Source organism: Apteryx rowi, unplaced genomic scaffold (assembly GCF_003343035.1).
Source record: "Apteryx rowi isolate R43461 unplaced genomic scaffold, aptRow1 scaffold_186, whole genome shotgun sequence".
Taxonomy (NCBI): Eukaryota; Metazoa; Chordata; class Aves; order Apterygiformes; family Apterygidae; genus Apteryx; species Apteryx rowi.
The window spans coordinates 793895-812311 of NW_020448152.1; the positions used below are offsets into that span (position 1 = coordinate 793895).

At 37.1% G+C, this 18417-nt stretch overlaps 1 protein-coding gene across 10 annotated transcripts in view; it reads right to left on the minus strand.

Moving 5' to 3' along the window:
• The window catches only part of PARN (poly(A)-specific ribonuclease), a 63550-nt gene that overhangs the window by 21053 nt on the left and 24080 nt on the right, over positions 1–18417 (minus strand). For 8 of the 10 annotated variants that reach the window (XM_026061813.1, XM_026061805.1, XM_026061812.1 and 5 more), the window contains 3 exons: positions 17974–18029; positions 12604–12690; positions 6592–6666 (listed from right to left, as the gene is read on the minus strand). In XM_026061813.1, coding sequence (XP_025917598.1) covers positions 6592–6666; positions 12604–12690; positions 17974–18029 — 218 coding nt within the window. Of the gene's footprint in view, positions 1–6591; positions 6667–10236; positions 10997–12603; positions 12691–17973; positions 18030–18417 lie in introns of those variants that run through there. The other 2 variants (XM_026061808.1, XM_026061806.1) reach the window with 2 other exon arrangements.

The window sequence follows — 18417 nt, forward strand, 5'->3', positions numbered from 1 at the left end:
GTGCTTCTTGGTTCTTTTTAAACCAGCAGCTTAGAGTTCTTGGAAGTTTGTAGAAACCAAAATTTGAGGAAATCATGAATAACAGGAGCATATAATGGATACAGAGCATCTAGGCTGCTTGAACTGAAGACTCACGAATGCCAGCTAACTAGTTAACTGCTCAGAGTAGTTACTGAAATACTTCAGGTGATGTCAACAGAAGCGTAATTAAAACAGAATACTGATTCTCCCATCTTCCCCACCATTTCCAGACTATTTACAGCAAGTCCAGATTCCTATAAGACGAGAAGTATTGGAACAGTACTTATTTCATACTAACCTTCCAGAGGAGAAGCCAACTTTATAAACAGACGAAGCCGAACAGTGTTTAAAAGCAAACTTATCTAGCAAGCTGGAAGTCGTAACAGCCAGAAGTTGTACACCAAAAGTTTGTTCTGAAGTTTCTCTTATTTATCAACTACAGGAGCACATATTGTTTTATCTTTTGTCACACACCTAAAAAGCACGTGCTTAATGTTTGACAGAAATATTGAGAACGCATGAAGTACAATTTGGCAACAGTAAGTTCCATCTCCCATGTGTCCAGCAAAAGGAGCATCGGCCATTTAACAAATGCTTATTAATTACCTGCCTCAAATAGAAAACATCATCAAAAAATAAACTATGTTTTGACTAGGTCTTAATAGTTACTATCCATGTTACTATATAATTCAGAAACACTGTTTTAAAGACCACTAGGATGAAGATATACATTGTTACCTAAAAATTCACAATGAATTTCTATGCATATTAACTTGAGAAATTTAACATACTCCTGGTGTGCAGATGAACAAGTTTTGAGTTCATTTAAAATATCTAAAGCCAAGAGGTTAGAAGCAACAGAAACAGCATAGAACAGCTTATACAAAACTTCACGTTAGTAGTTCATCATTTTTTTGATGTAAAGTTAAAGCACAAATATGAAAATTAATTATATTGATCTGAAATGTGAAAGACAACTGAAAAAAAAATATATATATCTATCCTTCCTCCAAAAATTCCCTACCTCCTGGTAGGTTGACAACTTTAAGCAGCAGCATTGGGGGGGGGGGGGAACTTAGGACATAAGACCATCACAATTTCAATAAACCCTTAAGATACTGTTACACAAAACTAATAATATGGACAGATTATTCTTTTCAAATTCTGTTTTACACCCACAAGGCTGAACAGAGAAAAAGGCACAGAACAGGTTATAAGACAGATTCATCAACTCTGGTTATCCTGAGTATGTACTTCACAGGATGAGTGCAGGTCAGTCTTTAAATGATCAGCTGTTCAATTTTCATTACATTATTTCAGCAAAATATTCAGTATTTGAATTGTTGCTCCAGCTGAAAAATAAGACACCTCTCAAATCTAAACTCTAAGTTCAAAAAAATTTGGTAGTCCTAGAATCAGTTAACGCTCCACCCAAATTATTACAAAATGGATCCTATTCTCAGTTTTTTTTTCACACAGTCCCTTATTAAAAAGAATGTAAAATAAGTCTGAATATTTTTGCAATGCTTAGACTCATATATGAGGCCAAATTTGACCACCCTACCAGTACAGGGAAATCTCTCACACACACACACTCTCTCTCACCATTCTTAATTCATTTATTTTCTATAGATGTTCTTGTTGCACACGCGTGCTTTGTTAAATACATATTAATACCAACTCCAAACCAGAAATATTTTTAAGAGGTAAGCGTAAACATATGCCCACAGCAACACCTTGCACTGTATCATATTGTTTGACAGTTCTCCAGGGCTTTTTATACAGTCCAGAAAATGCAGACATATTTATATAAACAGGTTAAAAAAAACAGACCACAATTAGTTCTCCTAGGTTCTTTACTTAAATACAGCCCACTAAATCACAAGTTCAAATAGTGGCTTTTATTGTCAAAACAGTTCATTAAAGAAGTTAAAATCAGGAAATAGAATAATAGAATTGATTTTACGATGTGTTTATTACAGCAAGAAACAGGAAGTTTAAGCCATTTTACAGTAAAACCGGTCATAGCTCTTTGGTAATTGAGGGTGCTCTAGTTTATCAACTTGGATGGTTGAGTACTTTCACTACATGAGATTTTACTACCCCAATTTCATAAAAATCCATGAAAGACTATAATCGCCTGAGCTTTCAAACAAAAAAATTTGTTTCCTAGCATGCAGGCCACAGAACAAGCCTCCCTATCTATATACAAAAAGTAACCATGCCAGAAAGACTCAGTTTTAAATATTCTGCAGACATTCAGTTCTTTCCATAATATATATTTGCTGTAACAAAGTTAAGTTATAAGAAAAAAAGAAAAGTAGTGGTGAAACATCAGATATTTGGCTGCATGCTTGGCATTACAACGGTTATACACCTGAGGTGGCAGCGGTGGGGAAGTGACCTTCGCAGCATCCAGCGTCCAGGAAAGCTGTCAGCTTATGAAAGGTATAAAATACGTATCTTTATTTAAAACAAATAGTCTTGTAAGTGCCACCCAGAGAAATAAGCAAGCAATCAACCTGAAGAGATGAAGGGAGGTGAGGGGGGAAGGCTCAAATATGTAAACTTACAGTGACCTCTAGCTATTTTACACGAGGGCATCTCAACTAAAAAGCACAAAACGACTTTGTGGTATCTCACCACAAAGAGGAATTCTTTTGAAAAGATGAAAAACTCCAGACTTTCAATTCCTCAATTCCAATCCTTTATTCAACTCTTTCTCAGTCTACACCTCACATTACGAGGCCAAACTCTGAGTCAGGTTAACCAGGTCTGAAATAAAAAGCTTCAAATATTTCAGATAAGTTGCTGCTTCACAAACATATAATTTGTGAATGCATGGCTCAGAGTACATTTTTACTGAAGATAATTTAGATTAAGGCTTATTGCCTCCAACCTTGGAATCTACTCACTACTGCACGAACAGGATTTCTCTTGAACAGGCTGATGAGCTGCTGCTGGTATCACCACGAACTATACTATATACAGCTCACAAATCCTGAATGCTTCAGAGGTAAAAACCAACCCCCCCTGCCCCCCCCCCCGAAACAAATAAACAAAAAGAAACAGAAACAAAAAACAACAGAAGACATGCATGAGGTTAGCAATGCTTTCCTGAGTTACAGAGCTAGCTAAGAGAAGGACACTTATTTTGACATAATTCTTCCTGTGGAACCTCTAACTTGAGGTTATATGGTCCATACATCTCCAAAGCAATTCCTGTCCAGTCTTTCTCTAACAAATATCACACAGAGGAGGCAACAATGGCTCTTTCCACTGTGCGGCATTTGCTGTAAGGAGGCTGCTGGTAAGAGCATGCAAAATCCTCTGTAGAGATATGTACGTATGATGAACAACAGCATCTGAGGTTTTAATAGTTGAATAACCTGGAACCTGAAGTGCAATGCAATAGGAACAGGACAGGATTCTTGTTTATTCTTCAGACTGATGCGTACAGAAAAGATGTATAAGGTTTAAATTTTGAGTTATGTGAATCCAACTATTGACTGTCATATCAGTACCTTAAAAGGTTGTTTGGACTTGGATTGTCTAATGTCTGGAAGGAAGAGTCAGGGCCCCTATAGGTCTCGATCTATTTCTTGATCAATATGTTTGGTTTTCAGTTGCAGATCCTATTTAAGCATAGCTAACAGCAACAGTGATGAAAAAGAGTTTAAGATAAGCACCTTGCTTTAAATAGCAGCTGACCCTCCATCCAGGGAGGGCTTTGAGTCAATGCTGTGTGGCATTTAGAAAAGATGGAACCAGTCTCTTCTCAGAGATGTGCTGCACAAGGACAAGAGGCAAGAGTTGCAACTTTCAGCCAGGAAAATTCTGACTAGAAAGGAGGAAAACAATTTTCACAATGCGAACACCAGAACAGGTTGCAGTCTTCATCCTTTGAGGTATTCAAAACCCAGTGGAACAGCAATCTATCTAAACTCAAAGTTAGTTCTGTCTTCAGCAGGAGGTTGAACTAGATGATCTCCAGAGTCTCTCCCAAATTAAAGTATTCTACGATGGTAAGTAGAACTGGTTCACAAGAAAGAAAGAGTCCAAACTGAATCACATTGGAAAACCTACTGTTTTCTTCAAAGAATTTGACCTTTTACTGGAAATGGACAGGGGAACAACTTGATTTTTTAAACCCAGGTTAAACAGGAAGGACCAGAAGTGTTCTTTTTTTATTTATTTTTTAATGTACAGAGTACTGGAGCGCACATGAAAAAAAAAATGCAGATCATAATCAAGTGCAAGAAGATCATAGTGCACAAGAAGTGACTGATTGCTACAGAAGCATCACTCGCGTGCCCTGAAAACTAAGGCCTGGCCAGCACTTAAAGATCATTACACTTCCGGCAGAACAATTACGCACTTGCTGAGAGTTTTGGGATGCCAAAGACAGATCAGAGAAACAGTGCTGTAAGAAATTATATTAATTGGATGTAATATTTAGTTGTTATGTAGTATTCCTAGATTATCTGGCATTCTTAGAATTACTTCCTATACCCTTCAATTCAGAATCTTTTACAAATTCTCAGTCCCTAAACAAGGAAGCTACAAGACAACCAGCAGTTTAACACTACTGCACCTGTCCTCTAAAAATTCAGTTTAAAATCTTCATTAAAAGCATGAAAAATTTCCCTCTTTCAGGCATGCAACACTTATTTTACAGAATTGGTGCATCAAAACTGAAGAGAGATTAAGATATTCAGATACCTGCTCATCAAGGAAAATGTCACAGACATTTATGGACACTTGTTTTGAAAAGCAAAGCATTTAAAACTAGAAGAGACTGAGAGATTTTGAAGATCTGGTAAAGTTTTCAAGACGTCCTGGGGACTGTTTTCATGAGAATGAAAGTCAATGAAGTCACAAGACAATATGTTCTTTTTGACAAGTCTTGCAGGTGGCAGTGCGCTATCTTACACAGCATTTGTGTAGTACCATTGATTTCTGGTAGTATTCCTACATTAGTATGTCACTATTATAACATACCCCAAATAATCATGTGTCCTTTTCCAGTCATTGTTCTCAGCAACAAGTTTATGGGTCAGTCCTCAAATATACACCAAAAAGCAAGTACAGAAACCATTAAGGCCTTGAGGATTGAATTACAATCAACCAGAAATCTAAAACCAAAAATTAATTTTGAGATTTTTCATTGGTTTCCCTCATAACTAGAAACAGTATTTTCAATAAATTCAGAGATGTTGGTCGCATTCTATGTTTTTTTCCTGTTCACATCCAAGCACAGAGAAGCAATGCCAAGCACCTTATAGAAGCTTGTAACTCAGTACAATTTACAGGATGCTCATAACCCATGTAGCAGCCATGTTAGTTTTTACCTCTTGAAATTTTAAATCAAAACAACCAAAAACATGTTCAAACTAAGTCTACTAATTTAGCGCTTGATAATTTGCCTTTAAAAACGTAGAGTCTACTGCTACTTTACAGCCAAGGCAGCTGTCCACACTCTGTTCATCTATGTAAATATTACTCCCCTACCATCGCCTGGGCCTGCCTCGGGCTTATTCCACTGCATACAAAACACTACTGCTAAAATTACTCTGTTTACTACTTTAAAATATCGAGCTAGCTGCTTTTCGCTCTGACCAAATAATTTTCCTCCTGAATACTCTGCTTCTTGGCATTTTAACTTTGTGCTCATTGTCCCACACAGTTCTGATCTTATTTACAGGTAAGCTCTCATTATCCATTACAAGATACTTAACCAGTTACTGTCATCTCCTTTGACTCCTCAGGTACAAGAACTGAAATCTTAACAGTTTTCCTAGCACCAGATACTACCTAGACTGTCATCGCATATCTCTGACTAGCATGTTAAATCTGAGTCTTTCCTGTAAAGAGTTTACAAAGAACACATGCAGATACGAAAACAAAATGAACACTGAATGACAACAGTTTATCCTTTCTTGTGAAAAGCCAAGTGGGTAACCTGAATGTCAGGTTTGATGTTGAGTGAACTAGATACAATATGAAATGGGGTTCAAAGGTTCAAATGAAATTTAAAAAAATTGTCTGAAGAGATCACATAATATTAATATGCAAACTGTAGAGACATTAGCCAGTCCAGACTAGTTAGAAAATTCTTTTGCTTGTGTTCTACAAAACATCAAAAGGCTTTCTACTGGTGTTCTCATTTGCAAAATAAAAAAAAAGCAAATCAAACCATGTATATCAGTCCTAAATATATCTGAAGGCCAAGACAGATCATGAAAGTCCTAATAGCTCTGCTCTGTACAAAGCAGCAGTAAGTAACTGCAATGAATACTGTATTAAGTGAAGAAACTAGCTATACTCTACTGACAGATTCAGGTATTCAGAGGGTCACAGAACAAAAACACAACTCAACCAAGTCCAGCTGGGCTTGTTGTCTTTGCTGCAACACATGCACTGGCACTACAGAAGTTTCATTCCTCCTATAGCTTCTTGACCAACTCAGTGGTTCTGCCACTAGAATCACCCATCCCGTTGGCTTGGAGAACTTTACAGGAGCCCACTGAAGTCCAGTCTTAATAATGAAGTAATTCCAGAAACACTTACCTATCTGAACTTGTTCTGGCTGGCTTAGTGATACAAACGCTGACGTATCATCAATCCACGAAACCTGAATGTTGCCTAGAAAAGGCAAAAAAAATGATTATGACTGTTTTGGTCTTGGGTTGATTCACATATTTTATCTGATGTGCCATGACAGATAAGAAAATAGATAACTAAAAGTAACTTCAGCTGAGAATGCTTTTGTCAAGACTAGTCCACTGTGAAAGTGCGTGGCACATACACAGTTGTACATGAGCCTGGAACTGTTCAGAAAGCAGTGACTGTTAGAGCTGTATATCCTCATAGCCACTAGAGAAAGGACCAAAAGGCAGCATATCTAATACCTTTTTAACTCCCAGAAGCTATGCTTCTTCATAGCCATTTTTTTTAAATCTTGTTACATTTCCAGTATATAGAGTGGGTTGTTTTTTGTTTTTTGTTGTTTTTTTTTTAAAGTCCTCCCTTCACATGTCCTAAATAATCCTACAACAATAATTGAAGCATTTTTTCCCGGGAAGTTTCACCTATGTATGAAAACAAAGAACAGCTCTTTGGGGTTAAAAATCTCTCCATCCTTCAGGAAAGCAGTATTTCCTAAAGACACAGCATAGACGAGCTCCAGTTACCACTCACTCTTCCTTCACTAGTGCAGACACCCAGACAAGAAATTCCAGTAGAGGGAATTATAATCTATAGCAAGAGTGGAGGGAAGGGTTCCCATCACACGCAGACAAGGTCTTTATATAGTCTGAAATCCATTTACATTTCCTATCCTGTAAGTGCTCTACTGTTTGTACACTTTTTTCTGGCAGACTAGGAAATCAAGTTATATAATGTTACACCACCTTTTAACCTCCAGACATTACAAGGTTAGACAATGATGCAAACTGTCTTAAAATGCATTTTATTTTCAGACATTTAATCTATTAAAATCTAATTAAATCTACAGGTTACAAGGTTTTAGAAGTCTCTTCTGAAATCCAACCAGATAATAAACAGATTCTCTAATTATAAAAAATAAAAGCCTAGATAGATTTAGTTTGCATGCTATACATTTGAGTAGCCAGCTAGCTATTTAGGACATTAAATTCTAATCATTTTGATCACTGCCAAAACCATAATTAATTCGTATGGTTTCCTGACATTTCCCTACAGCAAAGGGCTAAGTCTACTATTATAAAGACACTATATATGAGAAGTCGAATGTTAGAATTTCTTAAGGAAAATAAATTCAATTTCTAATAATTCAAACTTCTAAGAACACAAATCTTTGCTGTCTTATGGAAAAGGGTCTTTACTGTGGAGAGAACATGCTCTTGGCAGGCAACTTAGCATTTCAAAACACACAAAAAGGCAAAGCTGTTTTTTTTTAAAATTTCAATTCAAAATTTTAGTGCATTTTGTAGGACCCGGGCACCCAGCTTCCTCTAAACACTAGAAATTACTGCACGATTTACACACTTTAAATATATAATTTGAAGAATAAGTCAAATATTAAACAGGGGACACTGAACTGTAGTCTGAAGAGAACTGCAATAAATGCTGTTATGCAATTCTCCATGCTTAACAGATACTCTTTTCAGACTGTGTCACATTTCATTATTATTAAGAAATAGGAATTAAAGAGACAAGATTAATAAATGAGATTATTCAGCAAGATTGCTAAGCACTCAGTAAATATTGTGCATTTCACAAATATGGTGAAAGGTCAATAAAGGTCTGAAAAGCAAACGCATCCGTACTTGAAGCACAATATTTAGCAATCAACATAGCCACATGCCAACTTCCTGCAAGGCTAATCCAAAGAAGCAATATTCAGTAATGTAACAGAATACCAGCTGTAGAGAACTAAGACAGATGATGCCTTTTTTCCACACTTGTCTACAACAGAATTGCAGAATGGTTGAGGTTGGGAGGGACCTCTGGAGATCATCTAGTCCAACCCCCTGCTCAAACAGGGTCACCTAGAGAGCAGGTTGCCCAGGACCACATCCAGTCAGCTTCTGAGTATCTCCAAGGATGGAGCACCACCACCTCTCTGGGCAACCTGCTCCAGTGTTCAGCCACCCTCACAGTAAAAAAGTTTTCTTATGCTCACGTGGAACTTCCTGTGTTTCAGTTTGTGCCCGTTGCCTCTCGTCCTGTTGCTGGGCACCACTGAGAAGATTCTGGCTCCATCCTTCAGATATTCCCCCTTGCTTCAGATGTTTACACACATTGCTAAGATCCCCCCTGAGCCTTCTAAACAATCCCAGCTCTCTCAGCCTTTCCTCATATGACAGATGCTCCAGTGCAAACAGATCAAACGCCTTCAATACATTGAAGAACAGCATTATTAGCCTATAGGACCTTTGTCTATTTGTTACTATATGCGCTGTCAAACAACTTCCCATGCTAAAAAAATGTTATTGTTAAGTAAAGAATTATAAAGTGAAATAAAACATCATCATCCAAATAGAAGTAAGAAGAAACAGAACAGATTTTCTTCAACAAGAAATTAAAGCCCTGTACAAATAATTTTGAAAATTCTCTCAATACAAATACAAAAAAGCAAATAGCACTAAAATTCACATGATAAAATGATACTGATGGATTTCACCATTCAAGTAAGGTTTTCTTCAGCTTTTAAACCAGAATGATCAAAGGTATGGAAATGCTTCCATAGAAGAGAGTAAGTACAGTAGGACTCAGCCTTCAAAAGAAAATCTAAAAAAGAAAGACACCTACACGTCTGAGGAGAAGATACAATACAAGAACAGAAGCAGTATGAAGGACAGAGGGAATTCATTGTTTCTTCACAAAACAGCTAAGGAACATCTAATAAAATATTCAGAAGTTTTAAAATCAAATTTTCACATGTTTAATTACAGTTAACTACCAAGTGCTGCATATGACAAGAATATATATGGGATAAAGAATGATTTTAGACTGACTTAGAGAAAGCTGTGAAAGGCTATTAAACTAAAAGACACAAGTGTGACCTCTAGCTCATGAATCCCTAAGTTGCAGACTGCTAGAAGGGAGGAAAGTTGTTTTATTTTGGCTCTGTTCTTAAATGTTTCCTAAACAACATCTGCTGGCAACTAACCATTTAGGATAGGATATTAGGATTACATGGACCCTCCTCTATCCGAAAAAGTTTATTAGCATATTCTACATTCTTATACTAAAAAGAAATTAACCACACTGACAATTCTTCATCAATAAATTATTACACCATGGTAAGATTGCAAAAGTTTCTGGACACTCACTGCATCAAACAACTGAAAGAGTTGAAGCTTTTATCCTACGAGCAAGGGATAAAGCATATATTAAATCATCATTTGCCTGGTGAATAATTGAGAAGGGTTAACAGACCTTCAACCCTTCTGGCAGGAGGACAGAATGCAAAGAAAGCAAGAACAGCTGGAGGAAACACTGGCATGAGAGGAGGGAGGAAAGGCCAGAAAGGCACAGAGAAAAACAGGATTAAAATAAAAAGCAAATCACCCCCTCAGAACTTGCACGTCTAGATGAACTTGAGCTACTGGTGAATACTTAGTGCATCGCGGTGTGCTAGAAGCTAAAAGGTAGCTCAACTTTGAAAGAGACATTATTTGGGGAGGAGGCTTTTTTTTTTTTTTTTTTTTTTTTTTTAATGTTAAACACAGCAAGTTTGCAGTACCCTGCAGGATACAGGAACAGACGTCATAAGAAACTTGTAAATGAGTATTTAAGTAGCAGTAAAGAGTATACACCAAAAGCTATGAATTCCAGCAAATACTGTTTTAAGTACCTTCACATTTTTTAAAATCCATCAGCAAGACTAAATATCCTACACAAATTTAAGAATTCAAATAAAATTAACGTTTAAGAGACTGCATAGTACCACACTGAGGGGACAGCAATACTTATACAGAGAAACTGTATTCAGCCACGAGACTGTAAAAACATCTTGCATGAACAGGTGTCCACTTGGTATGCAGTACTGAAAGACTTCAGAATCCTGAACACCCCCTTCTAGAGTAGCAAATGTAAAATAGTTCCAAGTTTAACACTGCAGCCCCTTCAGCTGTTTCAGTGCTTTCATTAGAAGCTCGATGGAAGATTATAACTCTGCTTCAGTGCTTACTAGACTAATACACAAAATAATTTTCCCTATAAAGTCAAAGTGAATAGCAATATTAAACTAACAACTGATCTTTAATCCAGGTAAGAGGGTTTAATTTAAAAACACTTTTGCTTGGCTGGCATAATAAATACAGAAATAATTCATGGCTGCTACTGCCATGATTTTTTGGGCTTTTGGCAAATCTCTTGACCTCACTGCCCCATTCCCTGTCCAGCCACAACCGAAGCAGTGGGAGTACTCCTGGAATTCTAGGAGGCAGCATCTGCAGTTTGCTTTGAGATCCCCATGCAATAAGACCTAAAATAAAATATAGATTTAGTCCTATCCAAATATCAGCATTTTATAAGTCAAAGCATGAAAACATTCAGTGCATTAAAATCTGTAGAAGTGAGAGAAACAAGAATTTTAAAATTGAATAGTATTTTCAGACATATAAGTATGACCTCTGGTGGTAATGATCTGTGCCTGCATTTCATGCCATCACTAAAGAGGAGGAGTTGTTAAAATAAGATCAAGTTATATGGTTGAGTCTCCAAAAACTTATAAAATACAATGTCCAAACTGCAATATTTCTTGCTTTTGTAACTTTTTACACTCTTGCATTCTAGACTTGCCAACCTTGAATATTAAGTTATGTCCAGCATTTTACTGGCATCATACTGAAGTACAGATCAGAAAGTCGGAAGGAATTGAGTTTCACATCAATTTTATATATATCCAGAGACCTTGAAGAGACTATTGAATCACGATATAAGGCATAGAAAAGAACACTATCATTATGTAAAGCAGCATGGTGATCCATAAGCACAGGAGTGACAACACTGAGTGCTGAGGGACATCTATCCTAATTTGACAGTAAAACCTAGATTACAGAATGTCAGGAAGCCAAGATGCATAAGTGTCTATGATATGTAACAATTAACAAGCTGTTTTCAATAAAGTTCTGTGAGCAAAATATATCTAGAAACTCAAGCAAAAAAATCCTTTCATAAAAAGAGACCATGTTCATTTTATACGAAAAACCTTATGGTTTAAGAAATGGAAAGAATTTCCTGTGTTGCAGTTCGTGCGCAAAGCAAGAAGTTATTTCTTTGCTTTCTAAACAAAGTTTTAACAGACAAACTAAACAAAACCGTAAAACTTTCCTTCACGTATCAATAGGTAAGGTAATGTTTCAAAAGAGTACTTTTAGTCTTAAATAATTTAAATTATTTTTCTATGATTTTTGCAATCTGCAATGAAAATATTGGAAGTAACATCCAACATAGGGCTGTATAAAAGCTCTTTTTTTCCTCTGTTTTTGGGTATAACCACAGTCTTCTGTTATAAGAGCTAGGTATCAGGAGATCAGTGTCAATTAAGCTCTTCATGCCCTTAAGTTATATATCAGTACACAAACAACAGGACAACTAGTCCCCAGTGATTAGACAGCTTTTTTTATTGTTTCCTGTGACTTGCATGGTGTTTAGAAACTCAAACTCCTATAGGCAAGCAAGATTTAAAATAGCCAAAGTCTACACAAGTTACAATATGTCTTTAAACCACCTGTGGGGCGACCCTTATTCCCCAAACCTTGGTCTACCTTACACATCAATCCCCTCTCCCTTCAGCCACCTACATAAATTCTTGCCTTGTCCCAGGAGAGGCTATGAATAAAAGGACCAAAAGTCCAAGATATTCAATGAGCACAAGGTATAAAGATTTCTGAAGAACAGTTCAGCAGGGCAGACATTTGCAGCACATCATTAAGGCTATAGGACACCCTGCAAAAATTACTAAAGAAGATTCATCACTACCCATACTAGGAGTAAGCCCATACCACAGATTAAAAACAAACAGAAACACAGAGGAACTTGCTGAAGACAAACAAAAAGATACAAGGAAGGACAGACTGTTTTACTCACCAAAGGCACTAAAAAGCTGATAAAGGTCGCTAGTCTTCCACTCTTTGGGAAACGTAACATGAAGAACATGATCTCGTTTTGGCTGCACTGCAAAACAAAAAAATGCATTTGTTGTGTGAATTTGAAAGAGAAATCCAAGTAAAAAATTTCTGGGGTTGGTAGAAGTACAGCACGCAATTTTCACTATACATCTGCCTTTATACACTTTTGCTGTACATCAGTTTTTGGTCATCAGAGACAGGATGCTGAACAAGAGAGACATTTAACCTCACCAAGTAAAGATCGTTTGTAGGTAGATCACCAGAACATATACAAAACTGAAGTTCCTTTCACCAGACACCTGAGCTTTTATAACCTGTGAACTCCTATCATATTTAAAAATGAAGTGAATAGGATACTATATTTTAAGGTGCAAAGAACTTGAAATGTTTTCCATTTTTCACACAAACTAGTTATTGGTAACTAATTCAGTCTCTCCACAGGTATCTGCAGAGTTTTATGTTTTTATAATCTGTGAACACTTTACTAGGTTTTGTATTATCATTTTACTTTAATAATTCAGCCTCTGTAGTGTTAAAAGTGGAGTGTTTCACTTAATAATTTACTGCTCCAATCTGTTAAATGTAACACAAGCGTTAACTACATACAGCTTTAGACTATAAAATTCTCACTTAACCACAACAAAGCACCTTTGGGAAGAGCTTCTCTCTTCTTTGGGTATAGAAGAAGTTTAGACTAACTTTGCAAGACTGACTTTTAGCTTAGTGAATTTCCCTCCTAACTTTTTTTTGCGATACAAACCTCACTAGTTTCTGATCTCCTTTGCTCTCAGTATTAAAATAGGATTAATTTTGCACAGATCCTTTTTTTAAACTAATATTTTGCTTCACATTAGAAGGTTTTTTTTAAATACACATTCAAAGTATTTTAAAGAATTCCAAATACATATTTTGATATTTAAAGGTGGACATAGTTTCATGAAATTAACTGGTCACTTTAGTTATGTTGGTAAACTGCTTGGTCTCTACTGTCATATTTCAAGACCTCTAGGCATAGAAAATTACACACTATGCAAAAACAACTAAATCAAACCTTCAGTACTCTTCTAGCTAGCTAAAATATTTAGCTTACACATGATGATTCATGTTGCTTACTTCATAGACCGAGCAGTTAGATGGCTTTTCAAGGTGGTTTTCAATTATGGAGCATGTGCGTCCAAGCCATGGATCCATAAACCACTTAGTGCTGTATCTGAGTTTTATACGTGTTCATGACCCCCATTATGCAAGGGCAGCTATTTGTTAGTTTTTGTTGCCACACTTGGTTAAGATGCAGCTGTGAAACTGTTACTGATGAGCCTTGTAGATTGTTAATTTCATAAATACAGCTAAGCATTAGCAATTAATATAATTTAGTGCTCTGTGGAAGCTACAATAAGTAGCAGTTTCCTCAGCCTGATATGTGCTTTATGGAGAAGGTATGTTTACAAAGAAGCTATGTTTTCAGGTGTAGCTCTGTTCCACAAATAAGGCTTCCTTTTTGCACAAACTTGAGAACTGTACTCTTTGACAGCTATGGTGCGTCTCCTGAATAGATCCACCAGATTTTTAGGATTTGGGGGGAAATGGGTGGGGTGTTGTGTTAAGCCTTTTCTCCCCCCTTCCATGAAAGTGTACTCTTGTGTAAATTCAACAGAACAAAACAGTTACCTGGAGGCCTCTAAAACAAAAGTTCCTAAAGAAAACATGTCATGAAATAGGACAGAGATTTCCAAATGAATGTGCCTTCTGAGTAGAAGGTTGCAGTGTGAACCTAATTGAGTTAAAATACCAAAAAACTATTCAGGGAAGTACCATCATGAATGTACTAGTAGCAAAAAAACTGCAATCATAACTCAGTCACATAACTGAATTACTGAGTGTTTAATAAAGTCAGAGGAAAATAGGTTTTCCAAGTTTTGTTTCTAATAGACTAGTTGTTTTGTTCCACAGAGCTAAATGGGTTGTGATCAGCAGCACAGCGTCCGGCTGGAGACCAGTCACTAGTGGTGTCCCCCAGGGGCCGATACTGGGGCCAATACTGTACTGCCAATACTACATCTTCATTAATGAGCTGGATGACGGGACTGAATGCACCCTATGCAAGTTCACACATCACAAAACTGGGAGGAGTGGCTGATACACCAGATGGTTGCACTGCTATTCAGAGGGACTTCGACAGGCTGGAGAAATGGGCAGAGAGGAAGCTCATGAATTTCAACAAAGGGAATTGCAGTCCTGCACTTGGGGAGGAATAACCCCTTACATCAGCACAGGCAGGGGCCAACCAGCTCGAGAGCAGCTTTGCAGAGAAGTACCTGGGAGTTCTGGCTGACAATAAGTTGCCCATGAACCAGCAATGTGTCCTCATGGCAAACATGGCCAATGGTATCCTGGGCTGCCTTCAGAAGAGTGTTGCCAACAGATTGAGAAAGGTGATCCTTCCCCTCAACTCAGCACTGGTGAGGTCACATCTGGAGTGCTGAGGCCAGACTCCTCTCAGTGGTGTGCAGTGACAAGTGGTGCCCAGTGACAGTGACATTGTGCAATGGGCACAAACTGGAACACAGGAAATTCCATTTGAACACAAAAACACATTTTACTGTGAGGGTGGCTAAACACTGGAGCAGGTTGCCCAGAGTGCTCCATCTTTGGAGATATTCAAAACCTGACTGGATGTGGTCCTGGGCAGCCTGCTCTAGGTGATTCTGCTTGAGCAGGGGCTCGGTCCAGATGACCTCCAGAGGTCCCTTCCAATGCTAACTATTCTGTGAAAGAACCTAATTTTTAAGCTGTAAAAAAAATGGGACACAACATGACTTACCACACAACATGTGGTACATTATAATGTAGTACTTAATTAGCTGGAAAATAGAACCAAGGTAGCTTAGAAAATGGTGAAGGCCTCATCTGTCCAAACATACCAGCTGAAATAAAATTTATACTGGAGACTGGTATGCAGAAACACATCCTTTTTCACATGAAACTGTACTATCTGGAGATGTCAGAGCTGCCAGCTTTCAGCCACTTATGAGCAGTTTCTAAGTACCCTAACCTGCTTCAGTCAAAATGTGCAAGGCTAGCATGAGTCTATTAGAAACTTCCTGCTAACAAACTACCGGTTTTCCTGAAAATCTGAGGGAGGGATTTTGGAGGGAGAATAGCTAAAGAAAGTAACCCCTTCACAAGTACAGTTGCAGTCTTATGCCTTATGCCTGCTACTTCAAAAACCAAAAAGCACACAATATTTAAATTTAAGCACCAAAAGCACTGCATAAGCCAAAAGCTCTGAAAACCCACAAGTTATCTTACCAAACCAATGAATATCAATTCAATGTTGTACAGCCTATTCACCACCAACTATTCAAAGGTTCTGTATGTCTTTGCAATCCGATAGTAGAGAATTAGAACCTTAATTTGTCCCATTTCAGATATAGGTTATAATAGCATTTATTTATCGACTAGGGAGAAAAATTATTCATAGCCCTCCAATATCAGTATATTCCTAATTTCACCGCACTTGGAATCCTCTGTCAAACCTCTATGCCTTCCACCTAACAGGTGATAAATATTTGATTCATAATATGCTTTACAGGTATTTTGCGCAGCAACTTCATTCTTTTTAAAGGACTTTTTAATACACAATAATCAAATAAGACTGTGAAAGTCACTTTTATATGTTCAATACTATATAACATAGAATGTGTTATTGAACTCCATTATTTCTGCAAAAGTCATACAAACTAGCTCTAACACTACAGAGCAAACACACTGACAATACAGCAAAACTTGTGGTAGCCACCTACTTAACTGCACCTGCCTTTTTTAAAATCCAGTCTCCAAGTGTATCTACCTCAGAAGCATGGCCTTATGCTTTACCTACAAATAACAAATGATCAGCTAGCTTCCTCAGGCTACAGCAGTGTTTAAATCTTATTTCTACTCAGAGGTTTAAAGTTTCTAAAACAGCCACCCACTTGTAGTTTAGAAAGTCTTCCTGGTTCAGACTCTGCTGGCATGTCTGCATCAGTCTGTGCCACAGAAGAAGCTTTCTGATAAATACCACTCTCCCTAGAAAGACTCTTTTTGGCTCCTCTTCTTGGCAAAGTATCAAAACAAATCTTGCGAATTGGGTAGCAAGTGGAAGTAGCATCTTCACAGCTTGGTAGCTTTGACATTCTCTCAATGACTCAAAGTATTTACCTACACTACTACCCTTCCACTTGGTACCAAACAGTTGGGGAAATAAGTACGTAACATAATTAGACAACCATTCCAATAGCTCTACAGAGCAACGGCTCGGTGATGTGGTCACATACTGCATTTAAAATTTAAATACATGTCCTTACAGCATATATTCTCCTCTCCAGTAGTTACTTCCATCTTTCCAGAACCACATTCCATTACTATTAAACTAATATTTATTAAACTAGTATCTATAAAGGGTCATTCTTCAGCTAGAGCTTTTCAGAGCATAGAGTAGAAAAGGTCTTTAGATAAAAATGCCACCAAGCTGAAAGTAACATTGAAGACATATGGGTACCTTACCATCAATCTAAAATTAAGTCTTTATCTTAGTCAAGGACCTCCAGGACTTCATATTTTCATAAATCAAGACATAAGTGGTAACACTTATCCAACATTTTTCCCCCTTGTGTTGTAACATCTCATAAGACTAAGGCTCTTTACATTAGTAAAACCTGCTTTCATTTAAATATATTAGCAATCTGTTACAGCCCCAGGTCTGTAATCTGAAATAACTTCAACGATAAAAATATTTCAAGTGATACTTTTCAGTTCTATCTAATCATAATCTCATGTGGCAAAAAAATCCTGATGTTTTGGTTGAAGTTAAGTCCAGGTACTACTGCATGCAGATTGTGAAGCAAAGTAGCCAAAACCATTTTCAGGATCATATGCTATTCACTATTTTGCATCCTGTATTTACTGCAAGATTCTCCCTCCCCCCACCCTGAAGTATCCAATTTAGGCATTGCCTTTATTTTGGTCACTACTTGTACACACAACACAATATAAAGCTATTATCTTCAACTCCATTACACTTAGTTATCAAAAGAGTTTAATCCATTCTAGTCAATCTCCTCTATAATGCAGATCCTTTGTTCAAAGTCGAAGGGAAGAGCTTACTAGTTTGCCATTTCATTCAAAAACAACAACAAAAAAGGAAGTTTAGACCATTTCATAAGGGGCAAATAACCTAAACACAGCTGAAATCCCATATTCTAGATGCAAGATAATGAAGCCTCGCAAGTCCTCCTCCAGAAAAATTTGTCAGAATGATAGTAAGTTTACAGTGAAATAAAATACTTACAGTCTGGTCCTTCCAAATTAAGATATGGTATGTCCATTACTCTCATAAGAAATAGCCTGAAGCAAAACAGAAAAGCACCATTAGCAAATTTGTGCCTAAAGAATTTTTGAAAAGCTTTCTGTAGTCATATGTTGTGTCTTCAAGATCGTTAGAAGAATTAATCATCACAACCATCTCTTAAGCTATGTGAAGACAAACATACCCTCCACTTCAGTCCAAACCATAGTTTAACAAGTATTCCAGGTTTAAGAGTTATTTAATAATTCTATTGATTCAACAATACAAGACAAAAAACTCCCAAACTCACTGGTACAGCTGAAAACTTAAAATAAATGGGGAAATGAACATTTAAAAAGAAGTAACTTTGTGCAGTAAGAGCCAGCTACATGGTAGAAATATCTAAAGCTCTCATCTCATCTAAGCTCCCACATATACTCTCTTGTT